Source organism: Salmo salar, chromosome 15 (genome assembly GCF_965601325.2).
Source record: "Salmo salar chromosome 15, fSalSal1, whole genome shotgun sequence".
In the NCBI taxonomy this organism is placed as follows: domain Eukaryota; kingdom Metazoa; phylum Chordata; class Actinopteri; order Salmoniformes; family Salmonidae; genus Salmo; species Salmo salar.
In genome coordinates, this window is record NC_138305.1 from 84,157,307 (window position 1) to 84,185,154 (window position 27,848).

Genomic DNA, 27,848 nt, shown 5'->3' on the forward strand with positions numbered 1-27,848 from the left:
TGTGAAGGGACCCCCCCCCCCCCGGTGGTCTACAAGCATGGGCGCGACCCCCCCCCCCCCCCCCCGGTGGTCTACAAGCGTGGGCGCAACACTGGCAAGAGCCTAATGAGATCTGACCTGCCCGTAAGCTCACGCACACATTCTTAGCACCCATTCCAAATGGGACATTCAAATGTTGTTCCTGCAGACAATGCATCAGCACTACAAAAACATTTTTCACCCACATACAGGCCGGAAAGTTCCTGTTAGTGGTGTCATCTCCTCCCCTGTTCATGTGGGAAAGCTTAAAGGTGGACAAAATAATCCTTCCCAAATGGGACTAACAAATGTTGTTCCTGCAGACAAAACAACAAATACCTGAACACCGCAGCAGCTCAATCAGGTAAGAACACTGGGTACCCAGTAGCAGCTCACTTTGTTGAAGCTAACCATCCTATCGCCTTCCTCAAATGCATCACATCGAGCAGCTTACTTTAACAAGGAGGAGGTAACATCGAGACCCTACTGCTACAGAGGGATGCCCACTGGATTTCTGATCTTAAAACGCTGATGAACATGTCTACTTAATGAACATATCTGTCCACAGCTTATTAGCTTGCACATATCACACTCCCATGAAATTGTTGGGGGCATATTATTTATGCAACATTTATTTTTATACAGGTTGTGAAGGACCGAGGTGTGTCTCACCAGTTGCGATAGAGGTAGAGGGAGGTGAAGAACAAGTTGGCGCTCAGGCTCGCTAGGAGGATGCCCGGCCAAAGAGAGCGACCCAAGAGACCTGCAAACCACAACAGAGAAAACAAATGTCAATGTGACCGACCTGGGTTCAAACCTGAGTTGCCTGTGTGCCACAAGTGTGTTATCCCTCTGAGCTAAAGCCTAGGCATTTGCTCAGGTAACTAGGAAGGCAGGCCTATCAGGCAAGGTTACTCATCACAAAACCTTGGTTCCGAACCACCTTTCATTTATACAACTGATTTGATTGAAATGTAGATTGGGTAAATTGCCTGCCAATCTTTCTTACATTTGTCAACCATCATCCATGACCAACCAAGCAATTGAATAATGACAATGTCTTTGGTTAGATGTGATTATTAGATCATTACAAGATATCAGTGCTCACCTTTCCATCCGGGGGTGCTGTCCATGGCTCCTGTGGTGGTGTCCACCATACAGGCTGAGGAGCCTGAGGAGCTGCCCCGTCTCTTCTCGCGCTCCTCTGAGATTACACTGCCCTCCTTCAGCAAGGAGCTCAAGTCTGGAATCACATCGCAGTGGAGCCGTGCGTCAGTCAAACACACATGCACCCGAAGTCATTCCTTTCTCACAGCTTTACATCGGACTATGTTAAGTGGGTCATCGATGAACACATAAGACTAAAAAGAGATGAAATGGATAGATGCCAACACCAGTAATTAATATAAAGCATAAAAATCTGGAGAATCAGTGTAACCCCGCCTCCTTCTCCAAAACACGTGTAAATATCAGCCTCTAAATTTGACCTTTATTATACTTTTGCTAAAATGTTTATTCTATACTACTGAGGCATTTACTTTATGTTCATTTTCTTATTTTTTATAATTTCTTATTGTTGCATTGGCGAGAAGGAAACAGCAAGTAAGCATTTCATTGGATGGTGTATACCATGTGTATCCTACACATACGAATAATACAACTTGAAATATCACATTTAGTGTACGATCTTTGAATACAACCCCACATGTTCATGCAAAAAAAAAAAAAAAAGACATTCATAAATGCATATCTACACCCAGTGGTTCATACCATTACTACTGTGGTACGGGGATACGTCTGGCAGGTGGAAGCTTCCGCTGTGAAAAGGGGCGGGCTCTGCTGAGAAGTGGTGTGGCGGGGTCGGAGTGGGTGGGGGCTGGTGCTCTGTGTCAGACGAGAAGAGGCGGAGTTTCTGTCCACTGATGTTGAGTCTTGCCGGGCTGATGAGGGGGCGGCGGTGGCGAGAGCTGGAGCTGGACGTGACTGAGCCGGCAACCGAGGGGGTCGGGGAGGGGCATGGGGATGACGGACGGCTCCCAGACTTCAGGGAAAAATAATCTGCTCCAAAAGAAAAAAAAAGGTGGAAGTTGTTTTAGTCAAATCTATGCAACAACTGCAAAACTCATTGTCCTGTTCTATGTTATTCATTGCAGATTTTAACATTTTACATTGAATGTTTTGTGAGAAGATCAAAAAGATGCTAAAGCAGGGGATTCTGCTTTAAATATATAACATTTAAAAAAAGGAACAAATATTTGTTTAAATGTTTTTATGAATATCGCTAGCAACAGAAAATTGCATGCTTACAGTAGAAAATATAATATATTATTTGGTGTCAACTATCTCAACTCTAATACTGAGCAAATTACACTAATTGAAGCAAAGTATACTGACTGGAGTTTCTAAAGCCTTGCTCACACTGCAGGCCTTTATACTGAAATTAGTTTTGTTTTTCAAATCCGTTTTCGACCACTGACCGTCCAGACAGCAAGTTACAAGTGACCAAATCGGATGTGTGTGTGTGTGTGTTCAGACAGCAGTCATTCGCTGACAAGGCTATGCTAGTTGTCATAGTAATGATGGGTGTGTGTGTAGTGGTGTAGGCTGATTGGTGGTGGTGCTTGTGGTTCCTATCACTCAGAAGTTATGTAGCAAGCCAAGTTGACAACAGTGCCTCCCATGGACATTTCCCTGTTGCTTTGAATGTTCAAAATCATAGTGTAAGAACACTTAAAGCCTCAAAGGATAACATGATCGAACTTTCAAAATGAGTCCTTTTTGGCTAGTCACAGCAGTCAACTAGCTAGCTGTTTAGCTTTGTAGCACATTCACTCATTTGTTTGAAAACAATTACCAAGCTAGTTAGCTACCACGTGTTCTAGTCAAACTGTCAACAGAGTAGCGAGAAAACAACAAGATATGTTGAATAACAGTCTAAAAACCACTTGAGGGCAAATCCAAAATTGCAAATAAATAGGATCTGAGTCACTTCAAACTTCCATTGTGAACAAGGCTTTACATAGGCTTTCGAAAAAGCACCTGTGAGTACCAGTCACAGAAAGTGACACTGGCTGCTAGTAATCTTTCTTGACTTAAGATATTCAACACATTGCTCACCTTTGTTTACACAGCTGCTATTAGCAAAAATGTGTTTAGAGTAAGCCTATTAGTTAGAAAGGTATGTTAGAGTTTAAACTTCCTCTTCCAATTATAATGTGGGGTCAAAATAAAAAATGATTTGACAAATCTATTATTTTAAAATGGTTATTACTTCTTCTTGCTATTATCATTCACCTGATAAGACAAAACTATTTTGCTAACATATGATGGGGGTCCCTGGGTCACCGGTTTGCCTGGGTGGGGGTCTCTGGGTAAGAAAAGGTTACCTTACAATTGTTCTACAAGACAACAACAAAAAAAGAGAAAAAAAAAAACCAGGGAGAGTTGTAGATACTCTAAATTGCAACATTTATCCACTGCTCAATGTTACCTGAAGGTGGGGAGTCTTTGCACTGTGAAGGTGGTCTACTTCCACTGAACAGGTAGCCGGAATCTAAAATACATGAGCACACTATCAATTAGAACAGGGTTTCCCGAACTTGGTCCTGAGGGCTACCCCTGGGTGCACGTTTTGTTTTCTGCTCTAGCACTTACACAGCTGATTCAAATAACCAACTCATCATCAAGCTTTGATTATTTGAATCAGCTTTGTAATGCCAGGGCAAAAACCAAAACGTGCACACAGGGGAGGGATCCAGGACCGAGTCTTGGAAACCCTGAATTAGAACATTTCCCGGACAAATAAACCTCCATGCAACATGCATACAAAACAATGCAAGTCATTCAGTGATCTCTGTAGCCATGTTTTAGAATTCTAATAGCTAGTGTTGTGAAGCATGTAATAACCGCGCCACATAACCCTGTTACTGCCTTATGTCATTGTACTGTCCTCCTTATGGTATAACTAATTTGATAGTCAGCCAAGAAAGTACCATAGAAGTGCAAGCTACACAGTTATATATGAACACTGGGTGGCGCTGAATCACAGCGCATAGAATGAAAGGCAGAACAGTCATGTACAGAACCTGAAAGACAACCTAAGGCGCCAGCCATCTTACCTGTTCTGGCGAGGGATGGGATGGTGCCGAGGTACAGGGCTCGGTTGAGACGACCGGGCAGGGAAGAGGGAGAGGCTTTGCGTTCTCGGGGGCTCTTCTGTCGATTGATGAGCTGGGAGAGGTTTGGGGGTGGAGTGGGGATGAAGGTAGAGGAGGAGCCAGGGGAGATGGGAGAGAGCAGGGGAGCCTGGGTACCATACCTCGCGTCCACAGCGCTACCGGAAAGGTACCTGCAACAGAAGAAGAGCACAATCGATCCACCACTGAACTCGACACCTCTGCAGATAGCTATGCGAATTGAAATATTTTTTTGGGGGGGATAACAGGGTTTTCCTTCCGTTTTTTTGTAAATACATTATTCAAAATGGAGAAGAGAGTTTGCAGGTAGAGGTAGTTTGGGGGATTTTAATATAGCCAATATTGTTAACAATAGGGGTGACAATTCCAAATCAAATTCTCTGTATAGCCCTCCAGACAAGTATTTCTTAAAAGGCCCGGTGCAGTGAAAATTCAGTTCTTATATCATATTGCACAACTAATGAAACGAACACTTTACTGTGAAAACGTGATCAGTGTTATTTCCTGATAGATTGTATTTTCAACCAGCAACTACATAGGACCTCCTAATCAGCATGGTGACATCATGTGGTAAATTGGTTAATAGACCAAGAGTTCCACACCTCAGCCAATAACAGCTAGTTTTCCCCTCTCCACTCAGTCCACTCCCAGACAGTCCTAGCAGAATTGTTGCTTGAAAATATTTTAGCTAAAAAGCTTTTTTCGCCCCTTTTTAATGGAAATGTATTACGTTAAGGTACTTAATTGTTACCCAAAAATGACTTAATGTCGATATAAAAATGGCAGCCTTGTGCCTTTAGCCATTTTTAATACTGTGAAATCTATTGTGCTAGAAATGTGCTTTGCAAATACAATTAATATTACATCTGTAAAATCATATTTTAATACTTTACAGATGTAATATTAATTATTGTATTTGTAAAGGTCAACTAGTCAAATTGAAGGTTAGGGCAAACAATTTCCGCAAAACAGAAACAGACCATTGAAAATGAGCTACAATGATACCGGCATTGCCCGCTGTACATAAATGATAAAAAGGTGGGGGAGAGTAAAACAAATCGAGAAGGATCACATTGTATTTAACAGTGGATTAAAGTTAGACCTTGCATCCATAGCTTTGTTTATGAATTTGAGTGGTTAGATTTCTCCAGCCCCATCCCTCAGCTGTTAACCAAAACATTTGCGGGATGACCACTGTTGTGTTAACTGCAGATTGCCCCTTAGTAAAGGCAACTCGACATCATTAATGAAGGTAGGCCTATTAAATCCTGGTCGAGGTCGATGACAGTAACCCTTTGTCCGACAATTGGTGACCCAGAGTATACCTCAAACCACCCTGCCAATACTTATTCAAGTGTACATTAAGGCAATGGTCAGACAAGATCAAACAACCCTTCTATCCAGCAGTGAATGTTAGACATGGGATATTGTGTATAGTGATGAGGCTACATGTCAATGGGAGCCATTGACAGTCTATCCCAGCTGTCTGACAAACATGAACCAGCTGACAGTGCCTGTTATACTAGTGGGCTCGTGGCAAACACATAACAATTCATAAAAGATCTTAGTCAGGAGTACACACACAACTGCCACGTCCATTAAGTAGCTTACTTACATTCAGTACAGACAAGGTTTATTTAAGCAATAAGGCACGAGGAGGAGTGGTATATGGCCAATATACCATGACTAAGGGCTGTTCTTATGCACGATACATGGCGGAGTGCCTGGATACAGCCCTTAGTCGAGTTATATTGGCCATTTACCACAAACTTCTGAGGTGCCATATTGCTATTATAAACTGGAAACCAACATAATTAGAGCAGTAAAAATGCATGTTTTGTCATACCCGTGGTATACCACGGCTGTCAGCCAAATCAGCATTCAGGGCACGAACCACCCAGTTTATAAATACATCTAAACAATGTTATATAACATACAGTACACAAGTGTTTCCCAAACTTGGTCCCCGGGACCCCAAGGGGTGCATGTTTTGGTTTTTGACCGAACACTACACAGCCGATTCAAATAATGAACTAATCATTAAGCTTTGATCAGCTGTGTATTGTTCGGTCAAAAACCAAAACATGCACCCCTTGGGGTCCCGGGGACAGAATTTTGGAAGCACTGCAGTACACTATACCCCCTTCAAATCTAGGCTACTTGGCGTTGACAGAATGAAGTGCTCTCTTCCTAAACACATTAAAAAAAGGAAGTAGGCTGGACTATACTAGTTAAGGTGAAAACCACAGGAAGTTATTTTGTAAAGGTCAAAACACAGGATTAACAGTGACCGGAACATCAGACATCCTTTTCTGACAATTGCACCTGTTGAATGTCCACCGTTTGTCAGTGGCCACTATGTGCAGGTGACTGCAAACACACAATAGCAACTTGCTACTTTTAGCTGTTTCTCTTTGCAGTGTGTCTGAGCTATAACATTCTTTAAAGGTAAGGGTTAAGAACAGGTCAGGCATTTTTCTCATAAAAGAATGGGATAAATAGAAAAGGCATAACATTTCAGTAATTTATTTAAATTTACAGTGATCCAACATACATGGTTTACTAATACAAAATGAACCCAATAGGCTATATAAAGGGTAGTGACAACCTACAATATTCAAGATGCAGTACCCAAGAGAACGTGTTTCAGTTGGAATATGCTGCAGTTCATTTTTTAGAATGGACGGAATAGCTTAAATAGTTGCTTTACCAAAAATATAGTAACTTCACATAAATGGGCATTGGATATTACATGAAAGCTTATATTGTATGTTTTGGAATACACATTAACCCTTCCATACTCAAATATTAATGATAAGATAAAGTACCATAAATTATTTGGTGTATTAAAAGGGATAGTTCAGCCAAATTGCATATTTATATTTTTGTTTCCTTACCTGTAAAGCAGTCTTTGGACAAGGAGACATAAGGAAACAAATGGATTACGTATTTTGTTTGTAATTTGTCTGAACAATCCTTTTAATCTTGTGGAAAATGGGGAACACTTCAATCTCCCTTCAGGGTACTGAATATTTTAGTGTTTCAGCACTGCAACACATATACAGTATAAAAAGTAAGCAAAAAATGCACTAGATTCACAACTAATTAGTTTTTACTATCACATTGTTAGCGGCACACTTATAAATAATGGGCACAAATAGTTTTAAGTTTCATAACCTACAGTCGTCAATTTGGCATAAACTAAAATAACTATAAAGTAATCCCTTGTTACTATGGTGAATAGAAACACACATAACATACACATAAGTGACACTAAGAGACGTATGCTCACAACACAATTAAAAGAATAAGGTTAGGCAAAAAATGTTTGCTAAAAACATTGGTTGAGATAAACAAGTTGTTAGTATCTATTAAATCAGGTATACTAGCATACTCATATGATGCAAAACATGAAGAGTCAAGTACGCTTTCATAGGCAAATGCCAAACTACTAACAGAGGGAAATGTGCTAGAACCAGTTAAATACATTTGGCATTGTAACGCGTATTACATAAATATTAGCTACATACTCATAATATTTTTGCAGATTGAAAACTCTGTCAAAGCAATGTAACAATAATTGGACAGCATCTGTATCCCAGAAATCCAGATTTTCACAACCAACTGTGGGTATTGTCTCATGCTAGGTTTCCATCCAATTAGCGAAAGATTTAATGATATTATAAAATCTGCATAAAACAATATGCAGGTGTTTCCATCAAACTGACTTACTGCACAAAATGTACTTTTGCGGTAAAATTCCCATGTACTGAATTAAAAATATACAAGTTAAATGAGTTTCCATCACATTTTCAACGCTGATGGTTTTGTCAAAAACTGTTGCATTAAATTGCAAATGTGCCCACTATGGTCTTGACACATGCACTCTTGCCAACAGCTCGCAGATACAGTGCGGGTAGGCTACCTACATGAGATTATTATGGATAAGAGCAAGATTATTTGTCAAAACGGCAGCCAAGCATCGATGATTATGTCACCAGAATAAAACCCTCGATATTTATTGGAAAGGAGAAGCACATCACCATGCACTTTCACCACTCTGTGACGTTCATCCGAATTGATTTCATCTGGAGCCTAATAAACTGCATGCTTTCCCGAGTCGTGGTGGGAAGACAACACATCGCGGAACTCCAAGTTTATATTCAATATCATGTGTTTTATATCAATATTTGTACAAAGGCGTTTCCACCGTCATTACTCTCATAATTTATTTGACCAAACTAACAAAGTCTGTCGACATTTATAAAATAGTAGCGGAATTTACTGTTTCCATCAGCCCGGTCGTGACTTTTTCATGCGCCAGGTAATTCATCCAAAGGAAATGGTTAGATGGAAACCTGGTTACAGATGCTGGACTTAGTACATAAACCAAAAAGTTGAGAATGCAACATACAAGTTATGAGTTTGTGCAGTAATGTTACCCTCGAGTACAATCTACAGTCGTTCTTCACATCTATCATTTAAATAAAGTAACTTTCACTCAAAAGAAGATACACATTAATAGTTATAGCATGTTATGCGTAGCATTCCTGTCTAATTTTACATCACCTTCAAAAGCTACATTAAACACAAAGTATCATCAAACCGAATATTAGTGCATGCTTGAGGGCTGGGGAGCTGTCAGTGGATTTTAATAGCCTACATATTGTAAATATGGTGCTGAGGATGAACACAAAATTAGGAAGGTAAAGTGGAGGCACATAGCAGTATAGTTAGGCCTATTACTTCCTCTAAAATATGGATTAGCATATACTTTACAAGAGGATATTGAATTCTACATCAGAACCTAACATGCAAAGACAGAGAGTTAGGGAGGATTGGCATCTCACATTTCCTCTAAAGACAGCCACATTAATGTACCACTCTGGGGAATGAAACAATAAAAAATAAAAAAAACTTGTGTACACAGAATATGAAAAATACAACAACAAAAAAACTTCAGGAGAGCACCCTGTACCTGGGGAAACTACATGTGAACTGTATACAGCTTTCACTTAATCATAAGCTTGTTTGTCTTCTTTAAACAATTAGGCAAAACCTGTGCTACACAACAGTAGAGAAATACAGGTCAAAAGCAGTGCCACTTTTGAGTTTCAATACCAAGAGTAGTCAGTCTTTTTGGTATATTGGTAAAGATGTCAACAAAACCTTTTTTCACAACACCTACCCAACTATCGTTTCATTCAAAACTTCAAGAATAAATTCAGTATGCCAGGAAAGCCAACCAACCCCACTCTATTAGTGTGGTCTTTATAGTCGCAAAACAAAAGGGCAAAATATTTTAGGTAAAAAGCAGTGATGTAACAATATTTAGCCTAGCAGTTTAACAATGAGACACCTTGTCACCCAAGCTTATCACAGTGGCTAGATTTCCATCATTATTGTGAAATAGGCTCGGTCAAACAAACCATACTGTTTTTACAGTGCAAAACTTGTTGGGATGAATTACTGAATTCAGCACAACTGGACTTGACACTGGTGTAGGGCACGGACATTAAACATTAAAAAAGCACATGTGAGATATCTTGTTGCAGGTGCATGGGAAAAAAACAACTTCATAGAGAAACCCGCACATGGGCCTTGGGCAAAAAACTATGGGCTCCATTTTACATGCGTAGTGCAGCCCAGGCAGTGAGCAAAGTATACTGGACGGCAAATAATCCTGGGTTTTGAATAATCTCAGCAAGTAGAACACAAATAGTGTGTGCATGCTTGCCAGCTACTCGATTTGATTCCGGGAAGAGTTTTTTTCCCCCCCAATCTAAACTAACTAGTCCTCTGCCAAAGCCTGTCCCCAGACTCTCTCCTTCCAAAACGTTTATTAGTCCACCAAATATAAAACGTACAGCACACAACGGGAGGCATCGGACGATATTGTCAAACTATTTCGACGGCTAGCAAGTGTTATAGAACTTTCAGATTAAAATCACTTTCCCACTACAATCACTACCCCAGGATTCGTCACAATATTCAGGTTTTGAAATAAAATGACTCACTCTTAGGCCTTTGATTACATTTGATAGGCATGGTTTGCCCTGTCAAAATGTTGTATTAGCCATCAGGGTTTTAAAAACAAGATTGAGGCTTGAGCCATGCTAATGTCAAAGAAAAAGGCAGCACCTCGATCTGTTCATATCTGTTACACAGCCAATTGATTTCGATTTTCTAAGTTATATATATATTTTTTTTTCAAAAGTCAGAAAATACAGCTACAATTTAAGTGTTAGCTATGCTCCATGCTTAATAGGAGTCCCTGTGTAGTTTAGATAGGGTTGTTGGTAAAATTACTTTCCAAATCAACAGGATAAATCAGAAAGCTGCATTAGACAACCAATGCCAAGTAAGAAATCTTCAGATTAGGCTAATAACACAAGCGCATCAATTAGTTGGTTAATATCAGCAAAGCAAAGATGAGAAAAGGCGGGAAAGTCATATGCGTTATAGAAACATATCCTATGTGTTCAGAAGTAGGTCCTAGTGTATTCGGTGGGTCTTATAAGTACATTTAAGTGTCACTGTTCAGATTCTGACCTTCGACCTCTCGCTCTTCTCGGGCCCATGGATTTGCGTGTTGCCACAGCAGCGGCAAAGCCAACCAGGCAACATAAGGAGGTAGTGCCGAGTTTGACTGTATCCAGCCAGCTTGAGACATCAGCTTTCAGGTATCTCTCCACCAAGTACAGGCACAAGACCAGGAACCACAGGACAGAGGCCACGGCATCAATTCGCCTCAATCTGAAAAACCAGGAACAAAGTATATAACTACTATCTGGATTTTTTTTGATTTTTTTTAAACAAAAAGGCACTTTTCAGGCCCTCTTGGACCTTCTCTTAATGCCCAAAAGGTCAAAAATCAAAGATAATTTTCAATTTAAGTAGCCAAAACTCCAGATTCAGGCACCAGTGCATACCCGGAATTCTTCGTCATAGAAACAATGAGTTAAGAGGAATAAATTACCTGACAGGTCCTCCTAGACAGACACCAGTGATACAGGTCAGCAGGCCAATGGAGACCACGGCCATCTGATGGTTCCTTCCATACTGCCAGACAAGCTTTGCATTCTCTACGGCCTCCTCTGGAAGCAGCTCCAGCAGGTCTTGGAACACCTGTCCAGCCTCGCTGCTACCGTTTTTGGGAGTCGATTTGTTGGAGGGAGCAGGCTTTGGAGGGATGATCCCTCCGCTTAGTGTTTGGGGTGCACCAGCGGATGCAGTTTGGTCCCCAGAGCCATACAATGCTGTTGCAACTAGGAAGGCACAGGTGAGAAACGCCATGACACGAAGCAATATCACGCCAACTGGTGTGCCGAAGGAGTAGGAGCTCTGTGAAAAAAAGTTTAGAGCGTAAGGATAGATCCAAATTCCTATACTGCCACATCTAGATCCCTTGTGAAGGTTAATAAAATGTGCACACCTATTTATACAGAGTATTCAATTTATGCACTTAAATAATTTCTTGCTGAAACTCATCGAAAGACCTGACAGTGGTAAATGCATTTCTATTTCTTAGAAAATCATTTTCTACTATAAGTATAGTGCTGATGCTTGCTCAACAGTCTTATCAGATGGACTTGTTTCCATTGAAAGTGACCTTTACGAATGCTTTGTCACAGTCTCTGCTGCGTCTGAGCTGGTGGCTGAAGAGCACAGCCCGGAGCTGGCGGTTCTGGTGCTTGATGTAGTACTCCACGGCCGTCTGACAGGGTCTGCACAACTTGTAGGTCTGCTCCACGTGGTGCTTGTACACCTCAATCTCCTCATCATAGTTCTCCTAGGGGAGGGAAACCAAAATAGAATTGTTGTTTTTCTAATGACCACATTGGCTTTATACAAACTCACCGTGGATCACACACACTGCAGTTTTCCACAAATCAAACAGTAAAAAAAAGAATACATACATCTTCCCTTGGGATGAATGAGGCCAACTGCTTGATCTTGACGGACTGGTTGTTGTTGCATTTTTTGCACAACAGCATCTGACAGTTGACCCACTGCAGCGTCTTTGGTGTCTCAGGCAAGGGCACGCCAGCAGATACACCATGGTTTAGATGCTCCGAGAATTGAGCAGGAATAGGTTTGTTGTAGTCACCATTCTAAAAGCAAGCAAGACAAGTACAAGGACCAAAGTGAGGCTCAGGGATTCTTGAAAGATGGGACCATTTCTTTCAATTTTTTTAATATTAACAATATTTAAAAAAAAAAAAAAAAAATTAAATACATATTTTTATAGACCAAAGTATCAGCTATCATCCCATGTAAAGGAACAATCTAATTAAAAGCTTTTTTCATTAAATGCACCTAACTATATTCATGTCAACTCCGTCAGACACCATAAAAGGCATTTTATCTTCATTGTCCCAACAAGTGTTTAAAGGTCGTGATTGTTTCATTCCAACATTACATTATTCAAATATTTTATACAAATGTATTTTGTTTTTGTTTTATGCCACTGTATAATGCTCCAGGGGGGGCAATTTCATTAGCATTTTGGCATGTTTTTCTAGATTCAGAACATAAAACAAGATTTATAACGCAAACATGATCCCTTGTGTCTAGCACAGCAAATACTTCAATAAATGAAGCATATATTGCAGGACAATGATTAACATTTTATCAGAATATTAATAATCTATTTTAAAGTGATGCTAGAACTGTTCTGTATAATTTCAGCCAGTAATTTTGAAAGTGGCACTCACAAGCAAACCTGTCAATTAAGTAAGCTGTTTTAGCCTGAAGATAATTCTCTTGCTTTGGTATGTTTCCGTCATTGCAAGTCCTGAAGAGCAGGAATGTGTGAAGGGTTTTGTCCCAGCCCAGCGTTAACACCCGATTGAAATAATCACTGTACATCAGATCCGTAAATCTGAGGCCTCACGTTTAATCCCACAAATAAGGACCCTGTCTGGTGCCACCACAGCTATACATAGAGATAAATGATCAATTTAAACAATTTTACTCTGCGCTATACACCTCAATCTCCTGAAGACCCTTTGCTGATTGATTCATTCTTTAATGGCTTGAATATGCCTTCAATTGATAGACTCCCATGACTGTCTAGAAGAAGAATTTATACCTGAGGAGATTGCAACAGCAGTGTCCGCAATGAAAAGTGGTAAATCACCGGGTCCGGACAGTTTTCCAACTGAATTTTACAGGACGTTTTCTGGTCTGCTTTGCCCATTCTTGTCTCGATTATTTGCAGAGTGCCTTAATACCTCAAAGTTACCGCCTAGTCTTCATCAGGCTTCAATTTCATTACTATTAAAGAAAAACAAAGACCCCCTGGAATGTGGATGCTATCGCCCAATTTCGCTTTTAAACTGCGATTACAAAATCCTAGCCAAGCTTTTAGCCATCCGTATGGAAGGCTCGCTCCACCAAGTAATACACTCTGACCAGACTGGCTTTGTGAGAAATGGGCATTTGTTTTTCAATATTAGACGCCTTATGAATATACTGTACACCCCAGCGTTGGGGGACCCGGAGGTGGTGGTCTCACTTGATGCGGAAAAAGCTTTTGACCGCGTTGAGTGGGACTACCTAACAGCTGCCCTTTATAGATTTGGCTTTGGCCCCAAATTCATTGTGTGGATAAAGATTCTTTATTTTTCTCCCATGGCTTTGGTACGGACAAACAACTTGTCCTCTAACTATTTTGCCTTGCACCGCGGATCCAGACAGGGTTGTCCACTCTCCCCCTTGTTGTTTGCTCTGGCAATCGAGCCTCTCGCCATTGCACTACGCTCTAATGATGCCATTCAAGGTATAATCAGGACGGGCTTAGAGCAGAAAGTCTCGCTATATGCCGAAGACCTCCTTTTGTTTATCTACAACCCTGATACCTCATTGCCATGTGCCTTATCTGTTCTTAAAAAGTTTGGCTCAATCTCAGGGTACAAGCTGAATCTAGGCAAAAGTGAGCTTTTTCCTGTAAATAAGGCTGCTTTAAAGTGCTCTTTTGCAAGATTTCAGTTTAGGATTGTCCGGGATCAATTCACCTACTTGGGAGTTAAAGTGACATGGAAATATTCAAATTTGTTTCAGGAAAACTTTGTTGCTCTAGCAGACAGTTTGAAACCATCTTTTACTTTTTGGAATTCGCTACCTCTTTCTCTTATTGGAAGGATTAATGTCATTAAATTGAATGTGTTGCCCAAATTGTTATATTTATTTCAATGTTTACCCATTTTTGTTCCAAAATCTTTTTTTAATACACTGGATCAAACATTCATGTATTTTATTTGGGATGGCAAGGTACCACGGATTGGTAGAAGACATTTGCAGAAGCATATGGCACTGGGTGGTTTAGCTCTACCAAATTTTCAGACATACTATTGGGCTGCAAATTTCAGAGCCCTTTTGTACTGGCTGCAGACTGATCCTACTGGCCCTAGACCACTCTGGGTCCAGATGGAGTCAATCATGTAAACCTGCTGCACTTTCTTCTGTGTTGTGCTCGTCTCTCCCAGTGTCCCTAGACAAAAGGTGTGTCAACCCAATTGTAAAGCAGTCTCTTAAAATTTGGAATCAGTTCCGTTTAGCCTTTAGCCTCCAAGGCTTTTCTCTATCAGGCCCAATCAATCAGAACATCTTATTTCCTCCATCTTTGAATGATGTGGCTTTTGCCATCTGGCACTCACTAGGCCTCTCCTCACTAGCCCAATTATTCTTTGATGATACATTTGCCTCTTTTGCTCAGCTACAGGAAAGGTTCAACCTCCCCCAATAACACTTTTTCCGCTATCTCCAAACTAGGAACTTTGTCAGAGCTAACACACCTGAATTTCCCCATAGGCCTGCGAATACAGCTATAGAGCACATCTTTGAGCTGAACAAGGTTCCTAGGGGAGCAATTTCAGATGTATATGCAATCATTAATAACTTTCTTTGGTGCCTATAAAGACTCGTTGGGAAAAGGACACCTGGGAATCTGTGCTGCACAAGGTGCATTCGTCCTCTTTTAGCACTAGACACAGCCTCATTCAATTCAAGGTGGTTCACCACATCCACTCGTCCGGGGCCAAACTTGGAAGAATATTCTCTGATTTTGATCCTACCTGTGTCAGATGTAAAACGGAACCAGCCACACTGTTGCAAATGTTTTGGGGCTGTCAGATTTCTGGGAATTAATATTTAAATGTTTCTCTGATATATATATATTATATATATATAATATATATATACACATACACACTGCTCAAAAAAATAAAGGGAACACTTAAACAACACAATGTAACTCCAAGTCAATCATACTTCTGTGAAATCAAACTGTCCACTTAGGAAGCAACACCGATTGACAATACATTTCACATGCTGTTGTGCAAATGGAATAGACAACAGGTGGAAATTATAGGCAATTAGCAAGACACCCCCAATAAAGGAGTGGTTCGGCAAGTGGGGACCACAGACCACTTCTCAGTTCCTATGCTTCCTGGCTGATGTTTTGGTCACTTTTGAATGCTGGCGGTGCTTTCACTCTAGTGGTAGCATGAGACGGAGTCTACAACCCACACAAGTGGATCAGGTAGTGCAGCTCATCCAGGATGGCACATCAATGCGAGCTGTGGCAAGAAGGTTTGCTGTGTCTGTCAGCGTAGTGTCCAGAGCATGGAGGCGCTACCAGGAGACAGGCCAGTACATCAGGAGACGTGGAGGAGGCCGTAGGAGGGCAACAACCCAGCAGCAGGACCGCTACCTCCGCCTTTGTGCAAGGAGGAGCAGGAGGAGCACTGCCAGAGCCCTGCAAAATGACCTCCAGCAGGCCACAAATGTGCATGTGTCTGCTCAAACGGTCAGAAACAGACTCCATGAGGGTGGTATGAGGGCCCGACGTCCACAGGTGGGGATTGTGCTTACAGCCCAACACCGTGCAGGACGTTTGGCATTTGCCAGAGAACACCAAGATTGGCAAATTCGCCACTGGCGCCCTGTGCTCTTCACAGATGAAAGCAGGTTCACACTGAGCACGTGACAGACGTGACAGAGTCTGGAGACGCCGTGGAGAACGTTCTGCTGCCTGCAACATCCTCCAGTATGACCGGTTTGGCGGTGGGTCAGTCATGGTGTGGGGTGGCATTTCTTTGGGGGGCCGCACAGCCCCCCATGTGCTCGCCAGAGGTAGCCTGACTGCCATTAGGTACCGAGATGAGATCCTCAGACCCCTTGTGAGACCATATGCTGGTGCGGTTGGCCCTGGGTTCCTCCTAATGCAAGACAATGCTAGACCTCATGTGGCTGGAGTATGTCAGCAGTTCCTGCAAGAGGAAGGCATTGATGCTATGGACTGGCCCGCCCGTTCCCCAGACCTGAATCCAATTGAGCACATCTGGGACATCATGTCTCGCTCCATCCACCAACGCCACGTTGCACCACAGACTGTCCAGGAGTTGGCGGATGCTTTAGTCCAGGTCTGGGAGGAGATCCCTCAGGAGACCATCCGCCACCTCATCAGGAGCATGCCCAGGCGTTGTAGGGAGGTCATACAGGCACGTGGAGGCCACACACACTACTGAGACTCATTTTGACTTGTTTTAAGGACATTACATCAAAGTTGGATCAGCCTGTAGTGTGGTTTTCCACTTTAATTTTGAGTGTGACTCCAAATCCAGACCTCCATGGGTTGATAAATTGTATTTCCATTGATTATTTTGTGTGATTTTGTTGTCAGCACATTCAACTATGTAAAGAAAAAAGTATTTAATAAGATTATTTCTTTCATTCAGATCTAGGATGTGTTGTTTAAGTGTTCCCTTTATTTTTTTGAGCAGTATATATATATATATATATATGACACTGTTATAGATCAGTATCCCCTCACAGCCCTTTTTGGTGTACTGCCCATAGGTACACCCCTGCCATTAATAGACAACAGCTCAAGGACAGAACAACATAAAATCCCATTTAAAAAATAATAATAATAAAAAAGGCACACGTAGCCTACATAGCAATACAAACACAAACTATCTATGTCAAATAGGGGAGAGGCGTTGTGAGCTGTTGCTTTATCATTTTTTTTAAAACCAGGTTTGCTGTTAATTTGAGCAATATGAGATGGAACGGAGTTCCATGCAGTAATGGCTCTATATAATACTGTACACTTTCTTGAATTAGTTCTGGATTTGGGGACTGTGAAAAGACCTCTGATGGCATGTGTATGCAAACAATTTGGGATTTTCAACACACTGTTTCTTATAAAAGGAAGTGATGCAGTCAGTCTCTCCACAATTCTTAGCCAAGAGAGACTGGCATGCATTGCATGTATATCAGCCCTGTTATTACTTTGCCCTAAGTCATTACTCGGAACAATTGATGGTATTGATCTATAACGCATGCTCCACTCTTTAGTTGGAAGTTGAACTTGTTGACTTGTGCCAAAGTGGCAGCTGCTAAGGGAGCAGTGGCAGACCAGACGACTGCAGCCAAGGCAGCACTGGTCCACACCTGTCGGGTGAGTAGTATTGGTTGGTACAGTATGTGCCTCCCTGCTGAAAAAACAGCACAGACCAGCCTACATTTCAAGCTGGTCTGTCCATGATGGTCTAGCTGGTTACAATGTTGGTCTAGCTCAGGGATGGGCAACTGACCCTTTGTAGGCCTGCGGATCAATTTCCACAAAAATAAAAACACCCCATCGGGTTCTCTCCACTTACTGTTGAGACTTCGAATACACAAGGTGCAATTTTTAAATTTGGTTGTGCATCAAACATTTTTTTCTTGTTATGTCAGTCACTGACAGTCACTCAAGCAGCCCACGTCAGCATTTTTTTTTTTTAGATTGGTAAGTTAGTCTAGCTAGCCAGCTAAACTTGTAGTAATCATTTTTTTAACTACCTGCACCAGTGACTGGTGGACCAAAAATAGTTTCAGGCCCTATATACAGTGCATTCGGGAAGTATTCAGAGCCGTTGACCTTCTCCACACTTTGTTACTTTACAGTCTTATTCTAAAATGGAATAAAGTGTTTTTTTCCCCTCAATCTACAAACAGTATCCCATAATGACAAAGCAAAAACAGGTTTGCAAGCTTTGCACAACTGTATTTGAGGAGTTTATTCCATTCTTCTCTGCAGTTCCTCTCCAAGTTGTAGAAACATCTTCAAGGATGATCAATGGAAACAGGATGCACCTGAGCTCAATTTTGAGTCTCATAGCAAAAGGGTCTGAATACTTATGTAAGGTATGTTTTTTATTTTTAATACATTTGCTAAAATGTCTAAAAACCTGTTTTTGTTTTGTTATTATGGGGTATTGTGTGTAGATTGATGAGGAATTGTTTTTATTTAATACATTTTAGAATAAGTCTAACTTTACAAAATGTGGAAAAAGTCAATGGGTCTGAATACTTTCCGAATGCAATGTTGGTCCATTATATTTTCTACATACTTTACATCTGGTTTTAGTCATTTACACTGAAAATATTAACAAAAAACAGCCCACCCAAGACTGTTGTATGCAGAAAAAACCCTGGATTGTAAATATCTGATTGCTACCAGGATAGTAATATGTACAACACCAAAAGCATATAAATAAGCATATAAATAAGCCAAAAATGTTCGTTTTCATCTATATCTTTTGTTTTGGAACAAGGAAGCTAGTAGCTAGCTGACAGCAAAGGTGTTGGCTTGAGACGAAGTCAAAGAGCTTGCAGGGATTTGTCTACTTTGTTGCCAATTAGCATTTTCAAATCAGTAAATAGAGCCGAATATATTGATGAATAAGATTGGAATCATTTCCGTGTTTGACCACTAGGTTTTATGACAACACAAGTACTCTATAGCTGACCCTGCTCATTCCTGAGTTTGAAATGTTGATCCTTTGCTCAGGACAAGGGCATTTCCTGGCAGAGAGACATGGACATTAATAATATGGAAAATTACAAAAACAAATCTTATCCCTTATAAAATTCACCTGAAGCAATTTTGTAGATCAAATAATACAAATGAAATGTCCTTGCCAGACAAGGATTGTCCTGACTTTCATGAATCCCTGAAATGTATACGGCATTATAGGTAAGTGTGCAAGTACTATTCAGGGCTCGACATTAACGCTTGTCCTCTTGTCCGGGACAATAAAATAAAAAATTGTCTGACAAGAAAAATAGATTTAAGTTGTCTGAATGGACAAGTAAAAAGAAAAATAATAATCACAAAATCAAACAATAACTCCGATCAGAATTGGATTAGAGGCCAACGTTGGAATAATATTAAAATCAATTTTTCATATACATAAATAAAAAAAGCCTACACGTCAAAGTGTAGGTGATTAGCTACAGCCTCATGTCCAAACCGATGCGGACATGAAACGCCAGAAAATGTTGCCAAACTTTAATGACTTAATTAGGCACCCCCTACCCCCAGGCTAAACGCCAGTCATGTTTGTCAAATATAATTAAGGATAATTGTTTCCTGCTAATTGCATTGTGCGCATTGTTGAGCTTATAATATGAAGAAATAAAACTAGATCAATATTTTAAGCTAAACGTCTGATCTGTTGCATCAGCCTCATTGCTTCTAAAAAACATTTTAATGTGCAGTGTTATGAATTCTGGATCCGTCATCCCAGAGTCAGCTTTGAATCAGACATTTTTTATTGTCCCAGGGATGACGGCACACCTTTCATTTCAAGCCCTGGAGAGAATTATTTTATAAACGCCAAAAGTATTTGGTTGTAACTGTAATGTTGCAATACTTTAGAGGCTACCAAGAGGGGAAAACCATCCTCCAGCAGAGCCTTAAAGCGGCAGTGTTGTAACCTACATTTGTGTGTGATTCTCTAACGGTAAAAAAGATAGTAATGCATTTATTTTGTGTCATACATTGATGTAAAAATGGTGCTAAAGATTATTTTTTATTTTTGGATAAGTGACTTGGGGGGAAAAAAATTCTGTCCTACTTGTCCAAAGGACAAGTCATCAAATACTTGTCCAAAGGACAAGTGGATAAAAAATGTAGTCAAGCCCGGCTACTGATTTGACAAAGCAAGATCCATCATGTTGACACGGTCCACCATCTATGACACGCAACAATCAGCTGCATTGACAATCAGTAGTGTGGATATAATTGTGTGAGATGAATTGCAGTACCTCCTGGAAGCCGTTGTACTGCTCGCAGTTGGGGCAGTCCCAGCAGTTTCTGTTTCCATATGGGACCACTGAGTCCTGGTTGCAGAACCAGCAATTCACATTGACATGTGTGGGTTTCTTTCTGTATAGGGAAGAGAAGTGTTTTACTTTAGATACACTGTCTAAAGGTGACATTGCTGATCCAGGTGAATAGCTAGATGCAGAGTTGTGGACACGAGTCACAAATTTGATGACTTGAGACTCAACTTGATAGAAATTAAAATGACTTGGAGCCTCAAGGCTCGACTTGAGACTGATTACTTGTAATTCTGTCTAGGTTCTCCGTGCATTACTCTCCACTCAGCCAGAGACAGTAGACGCAGCATCACCCTTGCAAAAAAAGTTGGCTAGTGAAACGCACACTCGGCCCTCTGACTGGAGAGAGGTCGGGTAAGCTAGCAAACAGACTGCTGATTTGCTGTACAGCTGTAGAATCGGGTGCAGTGCAAACGTAAAATTGTAGGGCGAGAGGATGGCCATAAATAGGATGCTCCACAAAAAAACTGGTGATCAATAATATTAACTGTTTATTTTGCAAACTCAACAGCATTGGGGCACCAAGCAAAAATTACTACCGTAGGCCTACTGGCCATTTAGTAGGCTGTCAAAATTGTTGAAATGTATACATTTACTTATGAAGATTGCATTTGGAATTTGTTCAAATTAATTACTGTAGGCGCATCTCTCCACTTGTGATCGCCAAACTCCCGCCAGTGGAGGAGAGTGCTTTGTTCTCTTGTTGAAATTTTTGACGTTGCTTTCACACATCTAAATGCATGTGGCAAATCTATATTCCATCTAAACCTATAATAATTGCCGGTGTTTCATCATTCCATCCACATACCTTTTATTGCAACACTTGGACATTTGTTTCATACCATACATTTTCATTTAGTCCTACCATTTCTTACCCTCCGAGTGGGCGCAATGTTTATTACGCACATAAACATTCGCAAGACTCATAGAGGTAGATGTTCTGTTAATTTAATTCAATGTATGGTTTTCTTCGCTCATATATCCCAGGTTATGTCGGGGGTTCTGTGTCCTAGGTCTTTGTCATTCAGCTTGTGCATTATAGGAGTGCACGTGCCTCACTGCGCATAGAAATAGGCTACGTGACCCGAGCACAACACTTTGAGTTAATAGGTTCAATAAGATTAATTATTGTTCCATGTATGAACGGTGATGAAATATCATTAAGTCTGATTAAGACGAATGTACCAATGATGGGGAATTGCCTTTTACATTGTAGAACCAGTTTATCGGTTGTAATTGCCAAGTGGGTAATTGTATGATCCTAGGAGGGGCTAAATGCAAATACTGTATGTACCTGTTTGAGCTCCTGTTAGACATTCGATTTGGTTTCAAGGGGAAGCTGTGCAGTCTCACCCTCCTCTACCTATGTCCGTTCAGATACGACAGGTTAAGCCTCATACACAGGCATTTTCCTGTGTATATTTGGTCAATCTACTCGTCTTTTTAGTATGATATGGCGCTTTCACCATTGGATCACCAAGACCCGTAAATAAATCTACTCTGAGCACGTCAACCTGCCTTGTCTTCTACTGATTTCATGCCCTTATGACTGCTACAAGGTCCCTATTTTACAATGACAATCAAAATATATGTTGTAGACAAAATAAGAAAAAGGGCTGTCTGGTAGCCTCAATAAAAATACAAAGATTTGCAATGACAAGTTCAACTACATGTATAGATTTTTTTTTTACTAGACTTGAGACTTGCTCTTAGAATGCATGACTTGGACTTCACCCATTATAATTGTGACTAGACTTGAGACTCTTGACCTTGTTACTTGCGACTTTAATAATCGTGACTTGGTACCACCTCTGGCTAGATGGAACACGGTTTCGCAGAAACACATCATAGGATATTCATGCGAAAGTGTGACTTGAATGTAAAACTAAATAGCTAACTATATCTGCAAACAGCATGGTTTAGGCTAGTCCGATTAATCAGGCCATAATACACAATTAATTGGTACATACAGCCTGAAACGAATGCCTGCAAAATCGTGTAAATGTTCCTTACAATCAAGAACGTTGAATGAAATGAGATTTAAATTTACTCTACCAATTGTCTGTGCGGTACCAAAATGTGAGACAATTTGCTCACCAATACTAGCTATTGAACCAAACATGCCATGACAATGAAAATTGTAAATTCTGAATCAGGGGAGGATGATAAAACATCCACACCTTTCTTTTTTGATTTTAGATTGAAATCCAAATAAATAAATCTTGTCATGGCATTCTTGGTTCAATAGAAAACTGAATATCCAATATAAAACGTTCTAACTATTGAACCAAGCATGCCACGAAACACACTTTTTATTCAGATTTCAATCTTAAAACAAAAAAAGGTTGTGGATTGTTCTCCAATCTCCCGATTCAGAATATAGCATTTTCATGGCATGCTTGGTTCAATAGCTAGTATTGGTGAACAAATGTCTAAAATTGAGACCGCACAGACCGGTAGAGTATGTTAAGTTTGAATGTAATTGTACGAAACCTTCTGGATTGTAAGGAACATTTACACGATTTTGCAGTCATTCGTTAGAGGCTGTAGATACTAGGGGTGAAACAGTACGTGTATTCGTATTGAACCGTTCGGTACAGGGTCTACGGTGCAGTACGCACTGTGAACCGAACATTACTTTAATCATATATTATAGCTAGGAAGATATATACATATATCATTGTAAAGAAAATATTATTGCATAAACCAATGGCGTGTAAATTAACATGGGAAAAATATCCACATAGTAATTAGGTTGTATTAAAAAATAAAGAGTTGTTTCGTCTCGTAGCTGTATGCAGCTCCGCTCATTAGTTATTTCACTCCAGCGAGAACAGAGCTAAGAGACCGTCGTAGCAGCAATTAACTGATGAAGGAATTAGCAGTTAGCTGAATGCAAAGGAGCAACATGGCAAGCCAGAACTAGAAGATGCCCCAGTATCATTCAGGTCTGCCGTCTGGGAACATTTCGGTTTCCCTGTAAACTATAACAGGCTTTGCCAACGAGTGGTGTTAAAATGTCTACAACATGTAGGCTCTGTTCATTGCCGATAGACCATTCGAGTGGCAATACAAGTAACATGACTACTCATTTGCGCCGGCATCACCCCAAAGTGCCAATTGGTGGGACTATGTGGAAAAAAATGAAACGGCAACCACCTCTCCCCACAGCCTTCAGGCAGCAATATGTGGCTGACTCCGGTAGGGCTAAAGAAATCAATGCAGCGATAGCAAAATTCATAGCGGCAAATATGAGACCTTTCTCTGTAGTAGAGAACGCGGGGTTCAGAAACATGTTTCACCTCTTTGGGCTAGGGGGCAGTATTTAGACATTCGTATGAAAAGCGTGCCCAAAGTAAACTGCCTGTTACTCAGGCCCAGAAGCTAGGATATGCATATAATTGGTAGATTTGGATATGGATAAACACTTTAAAGTTTCTAAAACTGTAAAAAATAATGTCTGTGAGTATAACAGAACTGATATGGCAGGCGAAACCCCGAGGACAAACCCCCCCCCCCCCCCCCCCAAAAAAAAAAAATATTTCAGCCAACCACTGTTTTCAATGGCTGTCACTTTTATTATAAAGGTGAAAACCTCCCAGATTGCAGTTCCTAGGGCTTCCACTAGATGTCAACAGTCTTTAGAAAGTTTCAGGCTGGTTTTTGGAAAAATGAGCTACAAGTTGTAGTTTTTCTAAGTGGCTCCCATTTTGCCTGTATTGTTTCCATGCACGTGGAGGAAAGCACATTCTTTGTTATTTATCTCTGGTAATGAACATACCATTCTCCGTCAAATTGTATTGTTTATTTACGTATTAGGGTACCTAAGGTTTGTTATAAACGTTGTTTGACTTGTTTGGATAAGTTTATTGGTAACATTTGAGATTCATTTTGTATGCATTTTGAAGGAGGGAAACCGGTGGATTATTGACTGAAGCGCGCCGGCTAAACTGAGTTTTTATGGATATAAAAAAGGACTTTATCGAACAAAAGGACCATTTGTGATGTAACTGGGACCTTTTGGAGGGCCAACAAAAGAAGATCTTCAAAGGTAAGGCATTTATTATATCGCTATTTCTTGCTTTCGTGGCGCACCTGCCTGGTTGAAAAATGTTTTTTCATGGTTTTGTATGCGGGGCGCTGTCCTCAGATAATCGCATGGTGTGCTTTCGCCGTAAAGCCTTATTGAAATCTGACACAGCAGCTGGATTAACAAGAAGTTAGGCTTTATTTTGATGTATTACACATGTATTTTCATTAATGTTAAATATTTATATTTCTGTAGTTTGAATTTCGCGCTCTGCAATTTCACCGGATGTTGTCGAGGTGGGTCGCTAGCGGAACGCCTGTGCTAGAAAGGTTAAACATGTTTAAACTAAAGAACAACTTGAGAGCGAGTTGTCAGAAACGCTGTCTGTTTCTCTAACAGACAGTTGGACTACTTGATCGACAGAGCGCTACCTTACTGTAACGGCTCATTTCATTACGGCAGAGTGGGAGATAAAAAGTGTCCTTCAAACATGTCCCCTTGAGTGTAGTCACACCAGTGTAAACTTGGGGGAAGAGCTAAGGGAAATAGTTGCAGTGTGGAAGTTGGAGAGGGATAATGTAACGATTCCTGTGACCACTGACAACGCTAGAAATATTGTAAATGCAGTTGCACTAGCTGGATTGGGGCCACAGATAAGATGCTTTGCTCACGTAATTAATCTAGCATCTCAAAAAGCAATGTCAGTGAATCCAATCTCTTGCCTCCTAGCAAAAATCAGGAAGGTGGTATCCTTCTTTCATAAAAGCACAACTGCTGAACATGTTTTCAAGACAAAACAGGAGATGCCGGAGCTGCCAAACCACAAACTAATCCAAGATGTCCCTACTAGATGGAATTCAAGCCATGACATGGTTGAGAGATACCGTGAGCAGAAAGTTGAGGTGTATTCTACACTGACTGATCAAGATGTGAGGAAGAAGGTCAAAGGTATTGTGACTTTGTCTGAAAATGACATAAGACTAGCAGAGGAAGTTATCAAAGTATGCAAACCTCTCAAAACAGTCATAACACTGATATGCACTGAGAACATTCCATCAGTTTTCATGGTCCTGCCTATGAAAACAATGATCCTGAAATCAATGGTGGCATCTGATGAAGATGAACCCGCAGTAAGGGATGTCAAGACTGCCATCAGAGTTAACATGGAGCCTAGATATGCTGAACCTGATGTTCAAGACTTCTTACACAAGAGCACTGCTTTGGACCCCAGGTTCAAGTCCCTGCTGCACCTGGATGCGGCTGCTTGTCTGAGAGTCTACAATGAACTCACAGCAGAGATTGTGACCAATATACAACAGGTATTGTGTTTATTTTGTTCATGTGACATTTATTTGATTAATTAGTGATTTAACAATTAATTATAAAGTAATAATTGTAATTGTCATAATAATGTCTGATATATATTTCTAACAACAAATCATATTTTTAAAGCCACTTCAGAGATAGCAATTTATCTAATTTAATTCTGCAAGGTCAAGCCACAGATGCCACAGGAACCAACCCCTCTCCAGAGACGGCAGACAACAGGGGTTCTCCTCCAGAAAAGAAGTCTACCATGGCTGAGCTTTTTGGGGATTGTTCATAACCCAGGAGGGAACCAAGGTCACAGAGGAGATGACCTCATACCGGGAAGTGGACCGTATTGCTCTGGATGTTGATCTATTTACATGGTAGAAGACCAAAGAGTTAACATACCCTCATGTTGCCATGTTAGTAAGGCGCTACCTGGCTGTCCCTAGCGAGAGGGTATTCTCCACAGCGGCTGACAATGTCACAGCAAGCCGATCTGTGCTCACTGCAGATAATCTGGATACATTAATCTTAAAGAAAAACTTAAATCTGATTATTATTATTTTTTTCTTCTTCAAGTAACCAGTCTCAAGTGGTCCTATTTTGTTTAAGGCACTGCAATGTGACTTAATTTTTAAACCGTAACGTTACCGAACCGTGAGTTTTGTGAACCGTTTCACCACTAGTAGATACCAACTGTTTGTATTATAGACTAATTAAATCAGACTAGGTTAAGGCTAGCGAACTACCAGGTGTGTTAAAATAAATGAAACGTGATACATTCGAGGCGGACATCCTGTAGCGTAATGTTACTACTAGTCAAAGGCGCGCGGGGGGGCCCACTCGCCACGGACAATGTTAGTTAGCTAGCAGCTATCTAGCTAGTTCATTACCAGTTGACAGGCGATTCGCAGGAATATTATTTGGTCATAGGATGTTATATTATTCGTTTTAGATGGCTGCAACTAATGTTAGTAGTGTATGATTACGTGTTAGTTGGCTCATTAGCTGCGTGAAATATGATAAGCAAACATGGCAGACTAGCTAGTTCACTGCATACCTTGTTGCAATTTTGTAAATCAGAGCTCCCCCAGCCATAAAGACCGTTGCTCCGGCTCCTCCGTACATGAATTGAGGATATTCCAAGATCAGCTGGTTGAACGCCTCCATTTATTCCCAGTGTTTGGCGGTTATCTAAAACAGAAGTGTATGTATGGCAGCTAGTGTTTATATTTCTAGACATGTATCGAGCATGCACGAGGCAAACTCTGAATTGACCTCTTTCAGAGAGGAAAGAGGTCCCGCCTCTTCTTCGTCTTCTTCTTTGGGATTGGAATCCAACGTTTAAGGTGCATAAACCGCCACCTACTGTACTGGAGTGTGAGGCCAGTCATTGCCTACCAACATTAAATTCTCTTCATTAGTCCTGTTCCTCTAAGAACGTGGAATAGAGCTCTAGACACCACTTTCCTCCCCCCACTACACCACCCAACCCCCTCTAGCCTCTCTAACCCTTTCACACAATCTCTCCCTATCTACATCATATTTTAAATCAAATTAAAGCAGGAAGAACCAGTGACTGTTCCGGGATTCTTCCGATGGCATTGAGGAGTACACCACATCAGTCACTGGCTTCATCAATAAGTGCATCAATGACTTCGTCCCCACAGTGACTGTACGTACATATCCCAACCAGAAGCCATGGATTACAGGCAACATCCACACTGAGCTAAAGGGTAGAGCTGCCGCTTTCAAGGAGCGGGACTCTAACCCGGAAGTTTATAAGAAATCCCGCTATGCCCTCCGACGAACCGTCAAACAGGCAAAGCGTCAATACAGGACTAAGATTAAATCGCACTACACCAGCTCTGACACTCATCGGATGTGGCAGGGGTTGCAGACTACAAAGGGAAGCACAGCCGAGAGCTGCCTAGTGACACAAACCTACCAGACGAGCTAAATGACTTCAATGCTCGCTTTGAGGCAAGTAACACTGAAACATGCATGAGAGTATCAGCTGTCCCAGAAGACTGTGATCACGCCCTCTGCAGCCGATGTAAGACCTTTAAACAGGTTAACATTCACAAGGCCACAGGGCCAGACGGATTACCAGGACA

General features: G+C 40.9%; 1 protein-coding gene across 3 annotated transcripts; it reads right to left on the reverse strand.

Annotated features, from left to right (window-relative positions):
• Positions 1 to 60: 60 nt before the first annotated feature.
• Positions 61 to 27,013, reverse strand: tmem201 (transmembrane protein 201). Of its 3 annotated transcripts, XM_014145776.3 has the most exons (11): positions 26,792 to 27,013; positions 20,316 to 20,436; positions 12,134 to 12,328; positions 11,827 to 12,006; positions 11,194 to 11,558; positions 10,767 to 10,970; positions 4,137 to 4,366; positions 3,509 to 3,571; positions 1,789 to 2,076; positions 1,127 to 1,261; positions 61 to 781 (listed from the first exon to the last, which is right to left on the reverse strand). In XM_014145776.3, the coding sequence occupies exons 1-11, from the start codon at positions 26,899 to 26,901 to the stop codon at positions 687 to 689; spliced, it is 1,986 nt and encodes a 661-aa protein (XP_014001251.2). In that variant the 5' UTR covers positions 26,902 to 27,013; the 3' UTR covers positions 61 to 686. The 3 variants fall into 3 exon arrangements, with proteins under 3 accessions (XP_014001251.2, XP_082818228.1, XP_014001252.1); XM_082962102.1 differs by lacking the exon at positions 20,316 to 20,436; XM_014145777.3 differs by lacking the exons at positions 61 to 781; positions 1,127 to 1,261; positions 1,789 to 2,076; positions 3,509 to 3,571; positions 4,137 to 4,366 and having other exon boundaries at positions 6,725 to 10,970.
• Between the last annotated feature and the right edge of the window lie 835 nt (positions 27,014 to 27,848).

What these genes read in the sequence shown, in the direction of transcription:
- tmem201 (XM_014145776.3), bottom strand. Translation starts at nt 26,901, where the DNA reads ATGGAGGCGTTCAACCAGCTGATCTTGGAATATCCTCAATTCATGTAC. An exon ending in AGAAGAGCGAGAGGTCGAAG is followed by an intron (nt 4,367 to 10,766) that starts GTCAGAATCTGA and finishes CTTCTGTTGCAG; the next exon opens with GTACCTTTCCGGTAGCGCTG. An exon ending in CCCGTACCACAGTAGTAATG is followed by an intron (nt 1,262 to 1,788) that starts GTATGAACCACT and finishes ATGTGATTCCAG; the next exon opens with ACTTGAGCTCCTTGCTGAAG.